The 18,547-nt window shown below is 41.1% G+C and overlaps 1 protein-coding gene across 3 annotated transcripts in view; it reads left to right on the top strand.

Annotated features, from left to right (window-relative positions):
- Positions 1-9,229: 9,229 nt before the first annotated feature.
- cbfa2t3 (CBFA2/RUNX1 partner transcriptional co-repressor 3) overlaps positions 9,230-18,547 on the top strand; it is a 41,352-nt gene continuing 32,034 nt past the window's right edge. Inside the window, exon 1 of one of the 3 annotated variants that reach the window (XM_042412287.1) lies at positions 9,230-10,061. In XM_042412287.1, coding sequence (XP_042268221.1) covers positions 9,857-10,061 — 205 coding nt within the window. In that variant the 5' untranslated portion in view covers positions 9,230-9,856. Of the gene's footprint in view, positions 10,062-17,106; positions 18,092-18,547 lie in introns of those variants that run through there. The other 2 variants (XM_042412279.1, XM_042412296.1) reach the window with 2 other exon arrangements.

Here is an 18,547-nt window from a genome sequence, read left to right on the forward strand (position 1 = left end):
AAAATACCAAACTTAAATACAGAAGATATCGTGTGTGGTTGTAGTGACTCTGGAGTTGTTGGAGGTATGGATGGATGGAGGACAGAGCTTGGTTGAGAAATGAAAGGGACTGTTACTTGCCCAACACTGCAGATGGGTTTCTTAAAGGTGAGTGGTTGTATTCGTCCTACTACACAAACCCCAACCATACAGCTCTCAAGAAGAATAAACAAAGCACAGAAAGTACTTGCAAATACTATTTGACCCAGGTCTGTTTACAGATCAGTGAACCTTAATTGGCCCTGTCAGCCCTTGCTCCCTTCCATCCTATCCATTTCAATGCTGAGACAATAACAACATTATGGAGCTCAATAGCTTATATTCCTATGTGGCAATAATATCTAGATCCCTCCTCCTCTCAGTTCAAATCAATGGAGTGAGATGGCCTTTGGCTTCATTTTTCATCTTTAATATTGATTACTGTTCTACTTTGGAGTGCACTGTCATTCCAATTACGGAGAATTTAATTGATTTTTCCTCACAAGCCGGGTTAGATTGGATTGGTTTATGCAAAGCAGATCAAACAGAAGTACTCCCTGGACTCCCCTCTATGTGTAAAATACAACTCTAATGAGCAGGGGCCTGACACTTTCTCCATCTCACCCTTCCTCCCTCAGTTTCTCTCTCAGCACAAAGTGACACATGTGAACACATTCACACTTGCACACAAAACATTTCAATGTAACAGCAGCAGCAGTAATTATTGTAAGAAACCATTTTGATCATTCCAACAATGTTAAACGAATAATCATCTTCAGCACACTGTAATTGCTAAGAATTATTGCGTTCAATAGCGTAGATGGCTCCAAACCATCCACTGTTGTATTTTTCCCCCAGAGAAAGTAGAAACTTGGGCAAAGAGTTGATAATTCATACAATTATATGTGATGAATAAAGCAAGTGTCTCTTCATTTGAAAATTCCACAATGACCTTTACAGGAAGCCTCTCATGAAATATACATGACCCCGAACACAATATGTCAGACTGCTAGACAAGGCTAATTAGCTGCAGGTATATTCTGAAGGTCTCTCTCTCTCTCTCTCTCTCTCTCTCTCTCTCTCTCTCTCTCTCTCTCTCTCTCTCTCTCACACACACACACACACACACACACACACACACACACACACACACACACACACACACACACACACACCTTGGTCAAATTGCTTGGTTCATCTGCACCAAGTTCTGTCTCACAGGTGTGGGAGTGTTGACTCTGTTGTTTTGTTTTGGATATTTGCTAAACCTAGCTTTGTGCTAAACTGCCACAAACATCCAGAAAACAAGTAATTTAGTCCATATTCAGCCATTTGGACAAAACATTTATCAAGGTGTCATAATTCCACTAATCCAGGTGGAGTTTTAGTTGTGTCAGGAGTTCTTTTGAAATGTGAGTATCTTAAACCAAAACTAAGAGAATGAGGCTACGCTGCATTAACAAGCTTGGATCTTGGTCTTGGAAAATCATCTCAACCTACTGGAAAGTTTTTACTTATTTTAATGAGAAAATAATATTTTACATTAATAGACATAGAAAATATGCTTATTTGCTTTCTTGCTGAGCGTTCAATTAAAAAAGGTCAATACCACTCTCATATCTGTCCCTTAGCTGCTGGAGCAAGGAAATTATTAGCTTAGCTTGGCATTAAGATTATACCGTGTCCTAACTGAATGTGACGCAAACGCGTGTCAGCGATTGTTTGATTTTTTTATTTTCTATTGGAATGTCCTTACTGGCCACAAGTGATACAGCACTGCACAGTAGGATGTGACGCTCCGTTTTGAGCTTAAGTTTTGTCGGATGCCCTATTTCTATTGACTTCCTGTCGCTCATGTTGAAAGCGCTCCATGAACAAAGAACGGCTGATTTATTAAGTTGAAATGAGGAGTTATTTCTACGATACCTCCTCATTTCACTACAAAAGCCTAAATAAGGTAGCAGCTGGCCGGAGGGAGCTCGCCAGGGAGCTGGAAGTTTCTGGTTAAGTCGCTGTTGGCTATATTGTATGTCATTTCCAGTAAAGAAACATGAAAATATCACAATATAAAACGTGTGTTTAAAAAGTACAAATGTAGGATAGTAAATACTCCGAATCTTTTACATGAGTGGTTATGTCTCCAGTCTGATCTTGAGTGCACAGCTGATATGTATGTGGTTTGTTTACGTAACAGCAGTGCATATTTAACAGATTCAGTGTGGACAGAGAGCGTCCGATGTTACACGATGCAACGTGATAGTCTGATGCTCACTTGCTGTTAGGACACGGTGTTAGAAACATGGAGAAACAGTTAGTGTAGCACCGTGTCTATACTAAAAACATCTCCACCTAGTTTTTCAGTTGTCCGTCACACGTGCATCTGACCGAACATATATGCTCCTGTGTTAATCAATACAGCAGAGCTACATGCACCTGACCTGTTTTCCTCCTCTCTCGTAACTACAGTGATTGTGTATTGGGGTCTGAGAGCTTCGAAAACGCAGGTTACTTCCACTCAACACTGTACCTGAACACTTCCAGTGTAGACACACAAGCGGAGCACTTGCTGCTGCTGCTGCCGCTGCCGCACGTGCTGCTCACACTACGTTTTCTGTGTAGAAACGGTGTAACTCTATCCAGGCAGTCAGCAGAGACTCAAATAGGTCACTGCACTCGACCAAGAACTAGTCCCGCACATATACCTCTGTAAAACCACATATTGTGGTTGTTACAGTTCTTTTTTGTATGAATTAAACAAACAAGATATAACACCATCAATTAATGAGCTGTGGACAGATCCAGGCTAGCTATTTACTCTTGTTTCCTATCCTTATGCTAAGTTAAGCTAACCAGTTGCTAGCTGTAGTCAAACATGAGATTGGTATTAATCTTCTCATCTAACTCGCTGCAAAAAAGTGAATACACAGATTTACCAAAATGTCATTTAATTGTAGATTGAGATGAACAGTTTTTACAACCCTGAAAATAATTGTTTTAGTATTACTAATTCTAGTACTAATAAAAATATTAGGGCTGTAAAGTCACAATGGGACACATCCACAGTGGCCAGCACCGTACTCTTCACTTAATTTCCCATTTAATTATTTTTTTTTGCTGGGAGGCAATGGTCTCTAGTGTTAGATTGTCTGTTTATTTGGTTGCTATAGAGCTATGCAAATGTGTTGTGTTATAGCAGTCTATCGCTTGTCTCCTCACTTAAATCTCTACTTTCACATTCCTAGAGGCTGGTATTGGAGCTAACACCCCTCCTTTTTGCACCTTTACACAGCCTGTGAATGTGTATGTGTGTGTGTGAGTGAGACAGAGATGGGGCTGTCTTCTATGTCTCTGGGTGCCCCCTTGCTGAGCTGTCATCACTCCCTGGCACCGGGTACACAGCACAGCTGCAGGGGAACCACTCTGCAGGGAACCTTCGTTTCCATCTGTCTCCAATTCACAGTGGCACCTATTTAGAGCAGCTCAGCGGCTGTGCATGCCACGAGCCACGAGAGATGGGAGAGGCTTGGTTTAGGGGGTCAAGAGAGGTGGGCATTAATAGATCAAATGTTTTGGTTCAGAGTTGTAAGTGTATGAAGTTATATTTGACAGAGGCATAAAGCACCTGTGATATATGACGTTATCATATTAATACATCAGCTTCGATGTTACACATTGCATTTTTCATTTACTGTCTGATATAATCAGTTTGTCATCAGCTGTCAGATTTGTTTTTCCAGAGAGACATGAAGGAAACAAGTCTAAAGCTGACAAAGTAAAAACACAAACACTGCACGTTCATACATTTCTGCAGTTAAGCAGCCAGCAGAATCTAAAAAAACCTATTTTTTACAGCAACAATTTAAAATGTTACATGTGATGTACTCTCTATAGAAATCATTTTAATATTCAGTCATTCAAAATAAATTATAACGTCAGTCTGTTCTGTACAGTCAGCTCCCATAATGATTCTATATCAGTGATGATATCATATGGAAACTTTCTGACTTTATATGAAAATGTAGTGCTGTAAATAGTTCATTTTATTCATTTATTTTACTGACATTGTTGCCTAAGACTTTATTAACTCAGTTTTAAGGATGTATTAAGCCATAAATAACCATACATGCCATAAATTGCTAAATGTATTTTTAAATAACACCACAAGTAACTCAGTCAGTTTGATATCACTTTAAGCAAATATTAGCATTTGTGTGTGTGTGTGTGTGTGTGTGTGCGTGCATGGTTATATGTGTCCATTTGTGCATGTGTGCGCACACTGTGTATTCCTGAACTTGTCTCTGTGTCTGCATGTGTACAAGTATGAGAACGGGCTTAATTTAGCAGGTGTGCTTTGACAGTTCTTGAATAAATGCCAAGTCTGCTGTACGAAGGATAAGAAAGAGGAGGCGCTCAATGTGCATCTGTGTGGGGCTCGACTGTGACAGATGGGGACGGTTTAACTTATAGAGTTCTGTTAAGATCTGGAGGTTTTCTGAAGCTGTCTGTGCCAAACAGGTGTGTATTCTAAAAACACCACAGACAGAGAAGGTGAACAAGCCTTGTCTGACTTATTTGTCTAGTGGAGGAGTTTCCACTGATAGAAAGAGGTTGCCCGTGTGTATCATTTCCATTTTACTGGTTTGTGGGGATCCTTATTAACTGCACTTATTCCCTTAGGAAGAGACACTTGCTTCAGTTTATTATTCTTCCTGTCTCATTGTTTGCAAACAAAAATAAAGACAGACTCAAGTCAACTCTAGATTCTTGGTAGCATCTCCAATGAACTGTTATCTAAGCTGACAAAGAACGAAAGTATGGAAAGTTTTTAAAACTGAACAGAAACTGTCATTTCCAGGAACTGCAACATGATTTTAATTTAGATCTTTTCAGCATTTTAGCTTCATGTGCGGAAACAGTCATTAAAACCTTCCTTATAGTCTCATAGAGTGTACAGGAGAATAATTCCAGAGACAACAAAAATAATCTTGAAATGTGAATTATCAAGTGTTTTTAGTGTATTGAGATAATAGTCTTTTGAAAAGTAAACAAATGTTATAATTAGAGGAGGCTCTGGTTAGTTTCAAGCCAGCAAACATATCTTAGTTGCATTTTCTGAAGTTTTCAAAGCCTGTGAATGTGTACAGTCAATGAAAAGATGAGAGCAATCACTTTAGTTGTATTTAAGGCAAAATGTCTCAGAATCTGTAAGAGTTGTACAACACTGGAGAATATGTTGGCACAAAGTTTTATGAGGACGGCTGTGGGGTTGAAAAGTTCAGCCAGTTAGTGGTGGCCAGGTGTCTCGCAGGCAGGCAAGACGCTTCACCATATGCTGCTTCTCGCCACCAGACGCCAGCCGTCCCAGCCACTGACTTTCACATGCTTTACTTCTGTTGTACAAGGTGAAAAGTTGGCTCTTGTCTTGACCCAAACTAACACACTGAAAGACCTCTGTGCTTGTGTTTACACTCTCTGTGTTCACATACACACAGTAGAGACACATGCCCATTTCCATCAATGTTGGGAAATTATACTGGTATGAGAATGATGCAATTAAACCTGGCTAGAAAACAACAAAGACAGAATTGATGCATTTCCCCTGGATTGCTGGATATACCAACAAAGTTGCAGATTATTTCGCTTCTCTCCTGCATGCTGATTGGAGTTTTAAAGAGGTAATGAAGTCCTAGTGAGTCCTCCTGCTGGGTTTGTATTTGGCGAGGGGTGCCTGTGTGTCGCTGATAGAGGGATCTCTCTGACACGGCTGCTCTGGCCTGCTGCATCTGGGAGCCAGTAGCGGCAGCCGCTGGGGGGAGATAAGGCAAGGCTAGCCGCTCGCCTGTAACGCACATTTTGCCCCCCTCTGCCCTGTTCTCCTCTCCTCCCCTTCTCCTCCCTCCACCCATCCTCCCTCCCGTCATCCCCCTGACCTTATCTTAGGGGAGAAGGCACCACTGGGTCGCTACTGTGATAGCACCTGCCAGAACCAGAGCTGGCCTCTGGTGATTATGGGGGAATCATTATCTCTCTCTCCCCAAAAACTCATTTTATACCTGCCAACATCTGAGGGGTGGGGGGCAAAAGAGCAAAGGCTTCTATAACAGGTAACACAGAGAAAATTGTGTGTGTGTCTGTGTGTGTATCAGGAGAGTAAGTAGGGGTACATAAGCAAAGGTGAAAATACATACAGCAAAACGTTTTACGTTTTTGCCATGTCAGAGTTGAATTCGATATTTTGGGATAAGATAGATATTATATCTGACAATGTCTCTTGTTCATCTGTCCTCAACCTGTCACTCCATTATGCTCATGAACATAAAACCTCTCATATGCGCAAAAGGGTGATGGTTTATGGAGGGGTATCATCATCATTACAAACTCTAGTCTCCATGTAAGTTTAGTGGAGATTAACTAATTCATAAGATCAGAAAATATTCTTCTGCTTGATGCCTGCAATGTTGGATATAAGTAAAAAAAAAAAGTTGTTGTTATTAATCTTTAGTTTATATAATGCTCAGCATGCGTTCTATTATTTCATTCCCCAGTCTGTTGGTATTACTCTGCCATTCACATCAGTTAAGTTAAGGACTTTATGAAAATTATTTTATGGGTGTGAAGTGGGGGATGAAAATTATGTTTCACTTTTTAAAAAAAATAGGTCCCTCCCCAATGTTATTAATATTTTTTTCAGCCCCTTCCTTTGACTTAAAAACAAACTGCAACGCCCTCCCTCTAATATTTCAAAATGATATAATAACAGTACTGAATTGGTACTATTTGTTTAAGATTTGATAACAAAAAATGCAACAGTAATTAATGATAATATACTGTTATTTAAGCCTTAATATTTTAATGGCACAATAACTTCTCATAGCCACCAAAATGCAAAACAGAAGACCAAAGTTATGGCATAACATAACAATAAAGTATTGTTTGTAGTTAGCTGCTGAGTTATAAACATCCTAAACTGAGCTTTACAACTTGAAATAGCGACATAACTGAGCATGCTACTGAAGCGAAGACGGTCAGAAACAACACCGAACATCATCGCCGCATGAACGGTGATGTGTTCACTTACTGAAGTACTTCTGAACAGTGATGCGATCACTTAGCTACAAAAAATAAAGCAAATGAACTTTGTAATCAGTCTAAATGTTTGAAGTCAACTCAACTGAATAATCATCAAAGTGATTTGTAATTTCCACCTCTAGTTCTCATGGTAACTCAGCATATATTCATTTTCATTTTGCTGACTAAGGGCGCTTCCACCTAAAAGTAGTCCACGACAAAATCTGAAAATACTGAATGAACTGTAAATTGTACTTTGATGTCACTCTTACTGAGACTTACAGTGTATAGACTTTAATATGAAATATAAATGTCTCATGCACGACCACTAATACATGTGGGAAATCCCTTTGGTTTAGCTGCTAAAAAAACACCTAAAATTCATGTGCTGTATATACTTCGGGTTTATAGAGAAATCAGTTCTCTCTCTCTGTCCCCCACGCCCAAAGATGCAGAAAGCAAACATAAGTTTCTCTCACTTCCTCTCTGCTGATGACCATCTGTGTGCTGGTTTCAGCCAGGCACTTGGCACATCTGTGAACTCACATCCCCTCTCACTTCTCTCATTAGCACACGACTTGCTCCAACAAAAATATGCGGCAGTGTGTGTGATTGTATGTGCATGTGCGTCAGTGAGGAGTATTGCTGTCATATATGTGCAAGCCACTTAGTGTGGGTTAAGGGTTAATGAGTCCTAAGAGGTCAGAGTTTGAGGAGGTGATGGCTACAATGTCGCTAGAATTTCACATGAGAGCCCCTTTCAGCTGTCCCATCTTAGTGAAGTTTATTTTGGCCTCTTTGATTCCAGTTGTGTGACAGCAATGTTTGAGCATATGCCCTCTACCAAAACAGGCTGAGCCCTGTATGTCTTTTTTCTGTATTCACAGCTGACTGCCAGTTGAGGTGAATGAGTGCCAAATCACATTTTAAAAAAAGTTTAAATTACTTGATCTGTAATAGAAAAATGTTGTATGGATGCCTGCACATAACAACGTAAAACTACAAAATTATTTAGTACCACCAATGCAATATTCTTGTCTATTTCATAGGAGCAACTTTCGGGAAGAAAGTTGATCTAGAATACATGAAATGGGAAGTATGAAGTTTCTGAGAAGAGCTGCCCACGTCAACATCTGTGGAACAAAACAACCTTTTTCTGGGAATATGGTGACTTAACAGTGTAAACATCACATCACACATCACATCAGACCAGGATCAGTTGATTTCAATGGAATTGCTGCCATTAGTGGGATTTTCTTTGGTGTAGAGTTCAGATTTGGTTAATTTGCATGACATATAAATTTGCACAATTGACCAATTGCAAACCATCCTGATAGTACCAGTCTTTGGGGAAAGAGTCCAAAATAGAGGAAACTGTCATATCAGCTGTGTCCAATTTCATATAAACACTGGAGTAAAAACTGCTCCGCAGAAGAAATGTGGTTCATGGCTAGTCGTTAGACAGGAGTCAATGATACAATCTTCCCTTGAATTAACTGTGTTGTCTACTTTTATTCAGTGGCAACCGTGAATGCAAGTAGTCACCACATCCTCAAGCTTTAAGCAGCACCTATTTTGTGCCACTTTCTGGTCTGATTGGGCAATGCTTGCTGTTGCACTTTACTCTGAACTATCAAATTCAGACAAAAATACCAGCAAAAAGAAAATGCAAAAGTGTAAGATGAGTTTTTGGCAATGGAACATGATGAAACAGAAAATGTCATTACAGACATTAGGCAAGGTGCACAGAAGCAAAGGATGCTGGGAAGGAGGAAAGGGGAGTAACTTCGAAAAAAGGAGGGAAAGAAGTGCTGCTTGCCGCAGACACAGCTGGTTCCTGGCAGAGGAAGCCCAGACGGAGGCCCAGGTCCTGCTGCCTGCTGCTGTCTGCTGCTATCGCCGCAGCCAGCACTGCTGCCTGGCCTCCCCAGGGGCTGCAGTCCTGCAACACACAGAAACACACACAAACTGCAACATACAAACACACACTTCTCTTTTGAGCTGCAGTGGCAGGCAGGGCAGGAGGAGGGTTCACAGGAGAGCACAGCCCCTCAACCGGAGCCATGAGACAAGCTGACCTGCCACTGACATACACACACACACACACACACTGGTGTGTGTGGTTGCTTCACACACACCCTGCTGGAAAGGAAAGAAGAGGGAGCGAGAGAACCAAACGAACAGAAAAGGAGAGAGAGAGATGGACAGTACATGCAAGATGTGCCGAGTTCACCTGAAAGAGATGGCATAACTTGTGGGACGTGGTTGAAGACAGATTGTTTGACGTGGGTATTAACAAATGTTCATCATTAATTTTTCTAAAGCAAAGTTGTACATGTGCACTGAAAGAAAAAATACCAGAGGAAGCCAGGAATAATACAAAAAGGATCATTAATGAGGAGGTGAAAGGAAGAAGAGGAAGCAACATTTGGCTGTCACTTGTTTCTCTCTGTTTGGAACTTGAAATGCAGCTAAGTCCCTGAATGGCAGTGGAGTGGGTCACACAATGATATACCGTAGAGTCAAAGGTAAACTTGAAAGCCTCAGGGACTCATTATGGAAGAGAAAGTCCAGCTGCAAAGTCTTATAAAGGTTTACAAAGATTCTTGAATTTGAATGTACTGCCTTGTATTTGTCTTCGCTACCTCACTTGGACCTACAACTTCCTGGTGTGCATCATCGTGCTTCACACTAACAGAACGTCACCAATCCTCCAAGCCACTAAACTCACATAGAAATTGGAAAGCTCAGATCATAGATCATTCAGAAAATGTCTGCTGAGGTCCACCTGGAGCACCAGAAGAAGGCTGACTTGAGAGCTGGATCTTCCTCCTCTGCAGCGTTTGCACCGCGTGTCCCCACCGTCACACTGATCAGCCACAGAGAGCTGAGGGATAAACACACTGCCCACAGACCACAGCGTGGAAGACTTGATCCAAACCTGGCAGCCAGCAGCCACTACAGATACAGTGAAGGTAGGAGTTTGTCATCTGAGAGAGCCTGTTTTATGAAATTTTTTGGCAGTATGTTACCGTGATGAGTGATGGAGGCTCCCACAGCTGTCAGGTCTGCTCATTAAGTTGGAGTGATTGACGGATAATCAGTTTGTGTTGACTTAGTGCCGCATGCTATGAGGGCAATGTCAGGTTTCTTCATCTCGTTAGTAGACCTGTTATTTGTTGATTGAAGCCAGGGTTTCAAGGTTAGAATGACATCAAACATTCACATCTAAATTACTTCTCATCTTCAAAGTAATTATGCACAATATGATCTAATAGTAGCTTCCCAGTGCATTGAGACATTTAATGTATGTTTTTTGCCTTTTGTATAAAACAAATTCAAGCTAGAGATTAAATTTAATCAAAAAATCAGACTTAACTTGACCACTAAGTGCAATTTTTCTCAAAAGCGTCTTCTTCTGTCATGCATTATGGTCTTCATATGAGCTGTCAAGCACAAATAGACGTGTCATTATTGTTAACAAGCTCAGTGGAGCACATTTGTCCTGTGGCACAGGAAGGGAAAGGGAAAGAGGTTTTTAGAGCATTGAGTGGGTGGGGAGTCTTCCTCTGGGCTTTCCCATACAGCTTCAGGGAACAGAACTAGATTCTGGAGTTTCACTGTTTAGCTTCAATGGAGATGCACATGTAGGGTCGTGAGGGTGCATCAGAGTTAATGACAGAAGGAAAACTTTGCAGACATATGAGGGATACTTGAATGACTTCCAGGAAAGAAAAGAAAAAGAAGAAAAGCGAAGAAAGAGAGAAAAAAAAGCAAAGAAAAAAAATGTAATTGATTCTTAAAGCACTGAAAACACTGAAGTAGTGCCTTCAGGTGAAAAGGAAAACCTTCACTTAAATCAGCAAAGGGTTCGAGAAGAGAGAGATGCATTAAGAATCAGACATTAAAGGCCTAATTTTATAGACTCTAAATATGTAGAAACTGTAAGCCAGAGAGAGGACTAATACCCAACGTAGTGAATTACCTGCAGCGCCTGCCGTCTCTTGGCAGTAATGAGCTTTGTGAACGTTGCAGCGATAAGGCCTCTATAATTAGGCTTAGTCATAAGCATCCCCCCTGTAATTCTGTGATAAAAACCCGGTAGAACTCTGGTGTCGGTGCTCCAACCCATTCGTCTCACACACACACACACACACACACACTCGCACACACGCATACACTGAGGAAATCAAAATGTGTCAGTATGAACTGTAAACACAGCTCTTTTGTCTCAAGTATTTTACCTGACGTAACTGTGTGTGTGTGTGTGTGTGTGTGTGTGTGTGTGGTGGTGGTGCTGGTGGTGGTGGTGGTGAGGAGGTTATAGTCCAGTGATATGTTCACACCGTATGGAGAAGCAGCAGTAATGTGTGTGTGTGTACGCGTGTGCATGTGTGTGTGTGTGTGTGCGTGTGTGTGTGTGTGTGTCCAAGGCGTTGTGAGCTGCAGCATAGGCTTCCTGTGAGGGAGCAGATGTCGCAGAGCTCAGGCACAGCTGCGACGGGCGATAACTGCGGTGGCAAGAATATGTCGGCACGCTGGCTCTTCTCCCTGGGTCTTATCAGCCGCACACAGCATACAGACACACACACGCACACACACACACACACGAGCACACACACTCATATAGACACTCTACAATAAGGAACTGCCACCCAGCACTAGCACACCCTCACAGCAGGCCCAGATAGAGGGAGGATGGCAATGAGAGAGATGGAGAGAGGAAGAAAAGGAGCAAGGACTAAATCAAGGGACTTTGAGGGAAAAGGTGCAGTGAATCCCTAACAAAGCCTTGGCTCAAGTCTGCTGTATCATAGACTTCATAATTTTGTGCCAATCCTAATCCTCTATAGCTATGAATGGGCTATTCTGTACAGTATTCACTCATAAAAAATGAATGATTTCACCAGTAATAACTTTTACATAACCACACAAGTTCATAACTTTATGCTGCTCCCTATCTTGATGTCACTTTGAATTATATATCAGCGACATTGTTTTTCAGGTCCCAAAAACGAAAAATGTTTAAACGTAAATCTTTTAGATTACATTTCTTTTGTTACCAGTGTCCTTAACTCCAAGTTCAAATGTGTTATTATCTTAAGAATTCCATAAAATTTATTACCTACTGTAGTATTGTGCACACAGAATTTTATCATTTTGAGGAAGAAGATTTCTTCTTTATCGTCAACCTCTAAATTACTGGTAGGAAATACAATATACAAAAATAAATGTGGCAGAGGTCATCAAAAAATATGGGAAAAGATAGATGTTGATGATGATGCAAGAAGAGAGAGAAAGACTGAGTAAATAAGGAACAGGGGAAAAAGTGAGGGGTATGTGTGGGAGAAGAGGCAAGGTGGTGATGAGGTGTGTGTGTGTATGTGTGTGTGTGTGTGTGTGTGTGTGAGAGAGAGAGAGAGAGAGAGAGGTGGGCAGAAGATAGAGAGAGAGCAGTTATCCTCTCTATTTCTTCAGCACCAGCTTTGTGGTTTCTATGAGGAACAGATGTTCACAACTTGATACAGTGCCTCATCCCCCTCTTCTCACTATCTCCAGTGCCAGCACCACCAACTGTCTGCACACACAAACATGCACTCTTTCTCTCTCTCTCTCTCTCTCTCTCACACACACACACACACATTTTCTCTTGGGAAACAGTCATATATAGTGGTGACACTCTTGTGTGAATGTATGGAGGTGTATTCACCTGCACACTGAGGACTTTTTATTATCTGTTTCCCTCGGTTATCAGACTGCGTATCCTGTTCTTGAGTCAACACTTGATTTAATCAGGTGTTACTTCCTCATTTGTCAGTTTGTGCTTCTAATGGTCAGATGTGACCCTGCACTCAGCTCTCTTAGTCTAGCCAGAGAAAACACACATGCATTCTCTTAGTTTACCTGCAGGCATTTCAATTTGCATACGTGCGTACATGAGACATCCCAAAATCCTCATGCAGATAACATAACCAAAGTCCTATCAAAATATTTCATACTTTTTGCGCCTGACTATTATTAATGCCTGTGTAAAAAAAGGAATCATAATCTCTGCTTTTAAGTAAAATCTGACTTCAGTTTAATCTCATATTCACTGTTACTTCATATCTCAGGAAATAAGAAGTAGGGGCCAACGCATGTAATAATCTTTTGCTTGGCTAATTTTGTTTTTGAAAAATAAACAGATTGGATAAACAATCAGGAAACTACACAGAATAGAAAATGTATCTGACGTAGAGGAATAGTTACAGTAATAGTAATGTGCAGTGCTTTTATTAGTGTCATTCTGTGGCATGAACAGTATTTCAGAAGTCAAGTATATCAAAGGACAATATTAATTCCAAAGCATGTGTTGAATTTTGAATTCCCATCATGTCTGGATGATTCAAACAACCAACACTTTGCTGCTCGATTGCAAACAAAATGTCAGGGGGTCTATGGGCGCAATTTGTAAAAGCAGCATTCCAGCATACGTGCTTGAGTGGGTGGGTCAATGATCCGTTACACCGTGCCGTATTAAAGAAAGAGTCTCTCTCTCTCTCTCTCACTCTCTCTCTCTGTCTGTCTCATCCTCTTTCATAACATTACGGAGCAGCTTGAGGACATGCACACATTAAAGATGTTAACATACAAAGTGAGACAACAACATCCTCTTGAGTGTGCTATCAGAGAAAAACAGTGTTTAAATTACAAAACCCGCACTCAGGGAGGATGCATGTGACTCATAGGCAGATTTCTCAACACGAACCCAATCATATCTATCAGCGTTTCAATCAGCTCGGTTACTTTTTTCTATTTTGATCAAGTGAAACGCACTCTTTCACCTTTCATGACTGTGTTTTTTTTTTCAACACAGCTGGAACCCACCTGTATGTTGGTGTCAGTAATGGCAACTCTATAAGAGTGTGGTCTGTTGAAAGTATATGAGAGAGGGGAAAAGAGAAGAGCGCAGGAACACAATGGGTCTAGAGTTCCTTTCAGTCGACTTCAGGGCCTTATCTCCTTTCAACACACTAGTCTGTGACTGCCACTATAGGAAAGGATTTACAATGTGTGAGTGGAGGAAATGCTGCAAACTTCTCTCTTTAACCCTGTTTTACTCTCTTACACACACACACACACACACACACACAGAGAGAGAGAGAGAGAGAGAGAGAGGGAGAGAGAGAAAATAGTCATTTCCATACCAGCACAATGACCAAACCCAGTTCTTGTATCTCAGAGGGTGCTCAACCATCCAGGAGATTCTGTCAACATAATAGAGTCCAGAGCAGGATGAGGGGTGTGTGTGTGTTTGTGAGGTGACAGAGAGATAGTGGAGTGAAAGAAAGAGGAGACAAAGCTGTTTTCGTCATTAATGCCATCAAAGGGACTTCCAGTCGCAGTATTATTGCACAGAGAGTTCATCGAGGCGAGTTTCCACCTTGTGTGCCTCATTGTGCAGTTTATCAGACCCACCACATGGAGTGTCAGAGCTAACCCAGTGACCGCTCAACAAAAGGCCAAATTAAGAGGAGTGAGAGGCTGTCGTACAGGGAGGCTGACAGGTTGACTGACGCTGTTCCCGAGGAGAATAGCATCCTGTCAATCTTGGAGCTGTCACCTTGGCAGGAATCCTTTCTTTGGATGCAACCCCCATCGCCAACCTTTCTGTCACTCAAGGCCACACACACTCACACACACACACACACACACACACTTGCACGCCTCTTCCCTTTTCAGTATGCTGCAACAGTGCTGCACAGAAAACAAATAAGCCACCTACAGTAACATACTAAGGAGGCACACACACATATACAATGCTGCATGTGCACAGAGCCACCTAGGGCCATAACTCTGAAAGAGAGAAAGAGAAATATAGTGAGTGAGTTTCATAAACACGCCATCCATCTCCTTGACAACCGTACTTCCACCATAGTACGCTATACACTGCCTCTGACAGACCCGGCTTGTAATGGCCTGTGCATCTGTTTATGTGTGTAATGTTAGCGTATTGCGCTGCGTGTGTTTGTGTTTGACCATGTTGTAGTGGTTCGGAGCAGCACATGTTAACAGGTGTATTGTGGTTTGAACAAAAACGTTGGCACTTGTCCTTAAGTTACCTGGAGTTATCCTGGAGCAGAAAGCTGTTACGTTCCAATCAAAGAGCACCGGGGCTTCCCCTTGCACGCCTATTTAATCAGAACTGGAGTGTTTTGCAAAAGTCCTCCCGGCTTCACATGAAGGCGGCGTTTGTGTTGGAGGCTGTTGAGGCTGGTGAGACGGGAGTCAGGGCAGAGCAGCTGTCTGTGTGTACTTTACAAGCTGGTTCTGTTTGTTCTGTAGACACAGGAGGGGTCAGGAGGGTGTCAGCTTTGTCTTCTGTCCCTCTCCATGGCTATGCCTGTGTATGATGTGTGTGTGTATGTGTGTGTGTGTGTGTGTGGGGAGGTGGGTGCGGGAGGGGGGGGGGACCAAAGAGGTAGAGAGGTGGGAGGGGCAAAGAGACTAACAGACCAGTGTGGACAGGTGGAGGATTCTCACTACAGAGGAACCAGATGTACTGTACCTGCCTCTCTCTGTCTCTCTTATAATTATGTCACACATTTATGTCTGTGTGTTTATTTATCTAGTGGTAGTATACTGATGGACATTAATGTGAAGAAGTTAGCCAAAAGTATAGTTTTCATCTTTAGTAGAGCTGTACAATTATCAATTAATGTGTAACTCTTTTAGTAATCAATTACTTGTTAGATTTTTAATTCTAAAAAAGTTAAGTCACATACTGCTTTTCTCTGATTTATCACTGAGTTTCACTCACAAAATGACAAATTTCAAGTCCTGTCCTTGGCTCTGGTGTGATCAGTATTTTCTGGCATTTTGTAAACTAAATTAATGATAATGATATTAATGATAATGAATTAATTAACCAAATAATCAAGAGATTGATTTATAATGAAAATAATTGTTTGTTGCAGCCTTAGGGAAGGGAAGATTAATGTTAGTAAAGATAATGTGTACAGGACAACATCATCCTACATTATCAATTAAAGCAGGCAACACAGAAGCATGATAAACAGCAGGTAGAACAATCAAAAGGTAAAATGTAATGCTAGTGATAATAAAAGCTACCATGTAGACAATATGCTACACCATCTTCCATCTGATGCTCTTCCATCTATCCATCTTCACACCAGTCCAGCCACCTGACTGTCTATAACAACACCTGAAACACAAATACAACTTTATGAATTGTGCAAGACAGAAATATTTTTTTTTACATCTAATAAGATCTCAGGAAGCGTTTTCTCATATTTTTTTTGTAGTGTTAAAGTAAATAAAGCGTATAAAGTGTGCAGTGTTATAGTCTCTATATATCAGCTGGAGCCTTTCCTTGTTGTCCTCGTCTTGATATGAGGAAACAGCGGCCCCCACGGGCAGACAGCGGGACCGTAAAACAATTGTGTTTATGCTTTTGGATTTAATCAGTTTATGGCTGGAATAGTTAAACAGGATAAACGTGGTTTAAGGATAAACTTTAAAGGAATACAAACGCGTATTTTTTGCAATTTGGAAGTTTTTTTAAATGCGTTTTTATTATAAGAATTAATATATTTTTTAGCAGGTATCACCAAGAATCACCGACTAAGTTCCCATACATGCAGGTATAGCGCTGCATATACAGTTTTTAGAGGTATATGTTAATATTCTTGTGGCAATATTTAGGTTTTTACTCTTCAATTTAGATCTTCAATCTAGAAATGATTCCTGTACTGTAGCTGCCAGCTCTGAGAGAGAGAGAGAGAGCGAGAGAGAGCGAGAGAGAGAGAGAGAGAGAGAGAGAGAGAGAGAGAGAGAGGGAGGGAGGTTAGGAGCTCCAGATGGTGTTTAAACGCAGACAGAAGGCTACAGCGAGGACAGAGAGCGAGGAGGAGGAGGAGAGAGCCGCGGTTACTGCGCACAGTGGGCCCGCCAGCTTCACTCATCAGTGAGGACAAAACAAGAGTGAACCCCCCCCCCACCCGCCCCCCCCATATTGTGAATTTACAGCCAAACAAACCGCAAAAAATACGCTCAGCTGATTGTGATTTTGTTTGGGAGAAAAGTGAATCTGTGACAACACCATCTGAAGACAGTCGGCGGAGGATCTGCGCGTCGGAGGAGGAGGAGACGGACCATACAGAGAAACGTGGTTAGCCTGTCCGCAGGCTGGGAAGAAAACTGTGCGTTTTCAAAACAAAAAAAAGGGGACGAGTTTATCTAATCGGATGTATAAGGACTTGTTCCTGACACCGCAGACTGTGGCTAAAACTGTGAACTAAAGAAGAAGGGTTTTAAAGTTGTCACAGGAGGAATAATAGACGCACCCTGCAGAAAAGAGGATCCGCATCTTAATTTGCGTTTTCTACATTGGAGACGCGGGGATGTGTGGACTTACAGTATAGAATAGAAACCTGTCAATGCTTTTGTCTGCATTTAAGAGAGCAGAAAGGACGCTTTTACAGCTGAAACTGCATTTTTAAAAACATTTTATTTCTTCTTTCTGTGATGGTTAAAATGAGTAAGAGAGCGGATTTACATGACTGGGACAAGTTGTGATTTTTCGCATCACACAAGCTGTTCGCTTTTTGAAGACACAAACTGCAAAACCAAAGACATCAATGTGCTTAAGGATCCAAGAAAGAGCTCTGGCTTTGATTTTTGTTTCTTCCCTTTTTCGATATAACAGAGAAAAGAAATACCTCATAATTTATTAAATCTGGAAAGTCCAAGATCCACTTTGAACTCCCAAAGGAAAGTTAAACATTTTCTTTTGTGTTTGACTGTGGCTTCTGCCTCTTTCCTCTCAAAATATTTCAAAAACAGAAAAAAAAAGGAATAGTTTTCCGCACTATTAAGCAAAGGCTTTATCCTTTTCTTTTCCCCATATAATGAGGATTGAGGTGATATCAAACCCGTTTTAGAAACTATCTGGTGTGGATTATCAACGCTACAATTACCTCAGCTTGACCTCGACCTTCACAAAGTAAGTACAACCCGCACATTCTGCTGTATTGAAGCAAATCTTGGGAAAACATTTAATTTCATATTGATGTGAATTGTTTTTATATGCACTGGGAGATTGCAACGGTGTATGTTCGCTTTTTGTAATAGTCCTTTATCGGAACATTGTTACAAGAAGGTTTAAAATATCTCAAGTATACATTCTGGACAAGATTATGTTTTCAGCTTTGTTACAGCGACGTCTTAATGTGCAGGTGAAGACAAACCAGGCTACTGTTTATATACTAATTTTCTGTATATTCTGGGGGGGAAAAAATCTTTTTTCTCAGTTTTTTACTCTTTTTCTGCCCACTTTATTTCATCCTTTCCCATATTAACCTCAGTTTCAGCTGAGTTGTCTTCAGAGATATGAAATATAGCAACACTGCGAGCTCTGCAAATGAAAACACACATTTCTCATTGTTTGGCTGTTCTCCTG

This window comes from Thunnus maccoyii, chromosome 1, assembly GCF_910596095.1.
Source record: "Thunnus maccoyii chromosome 1, fThuMac1.1, whole genome shotgun sequence".
Taxonomy (NCBI): Eukaryota; Metazoa; Chordata; class Actinopteri; order Scombriformes; family Scombridae; genus Thunnus; species Thunnus maccoyii.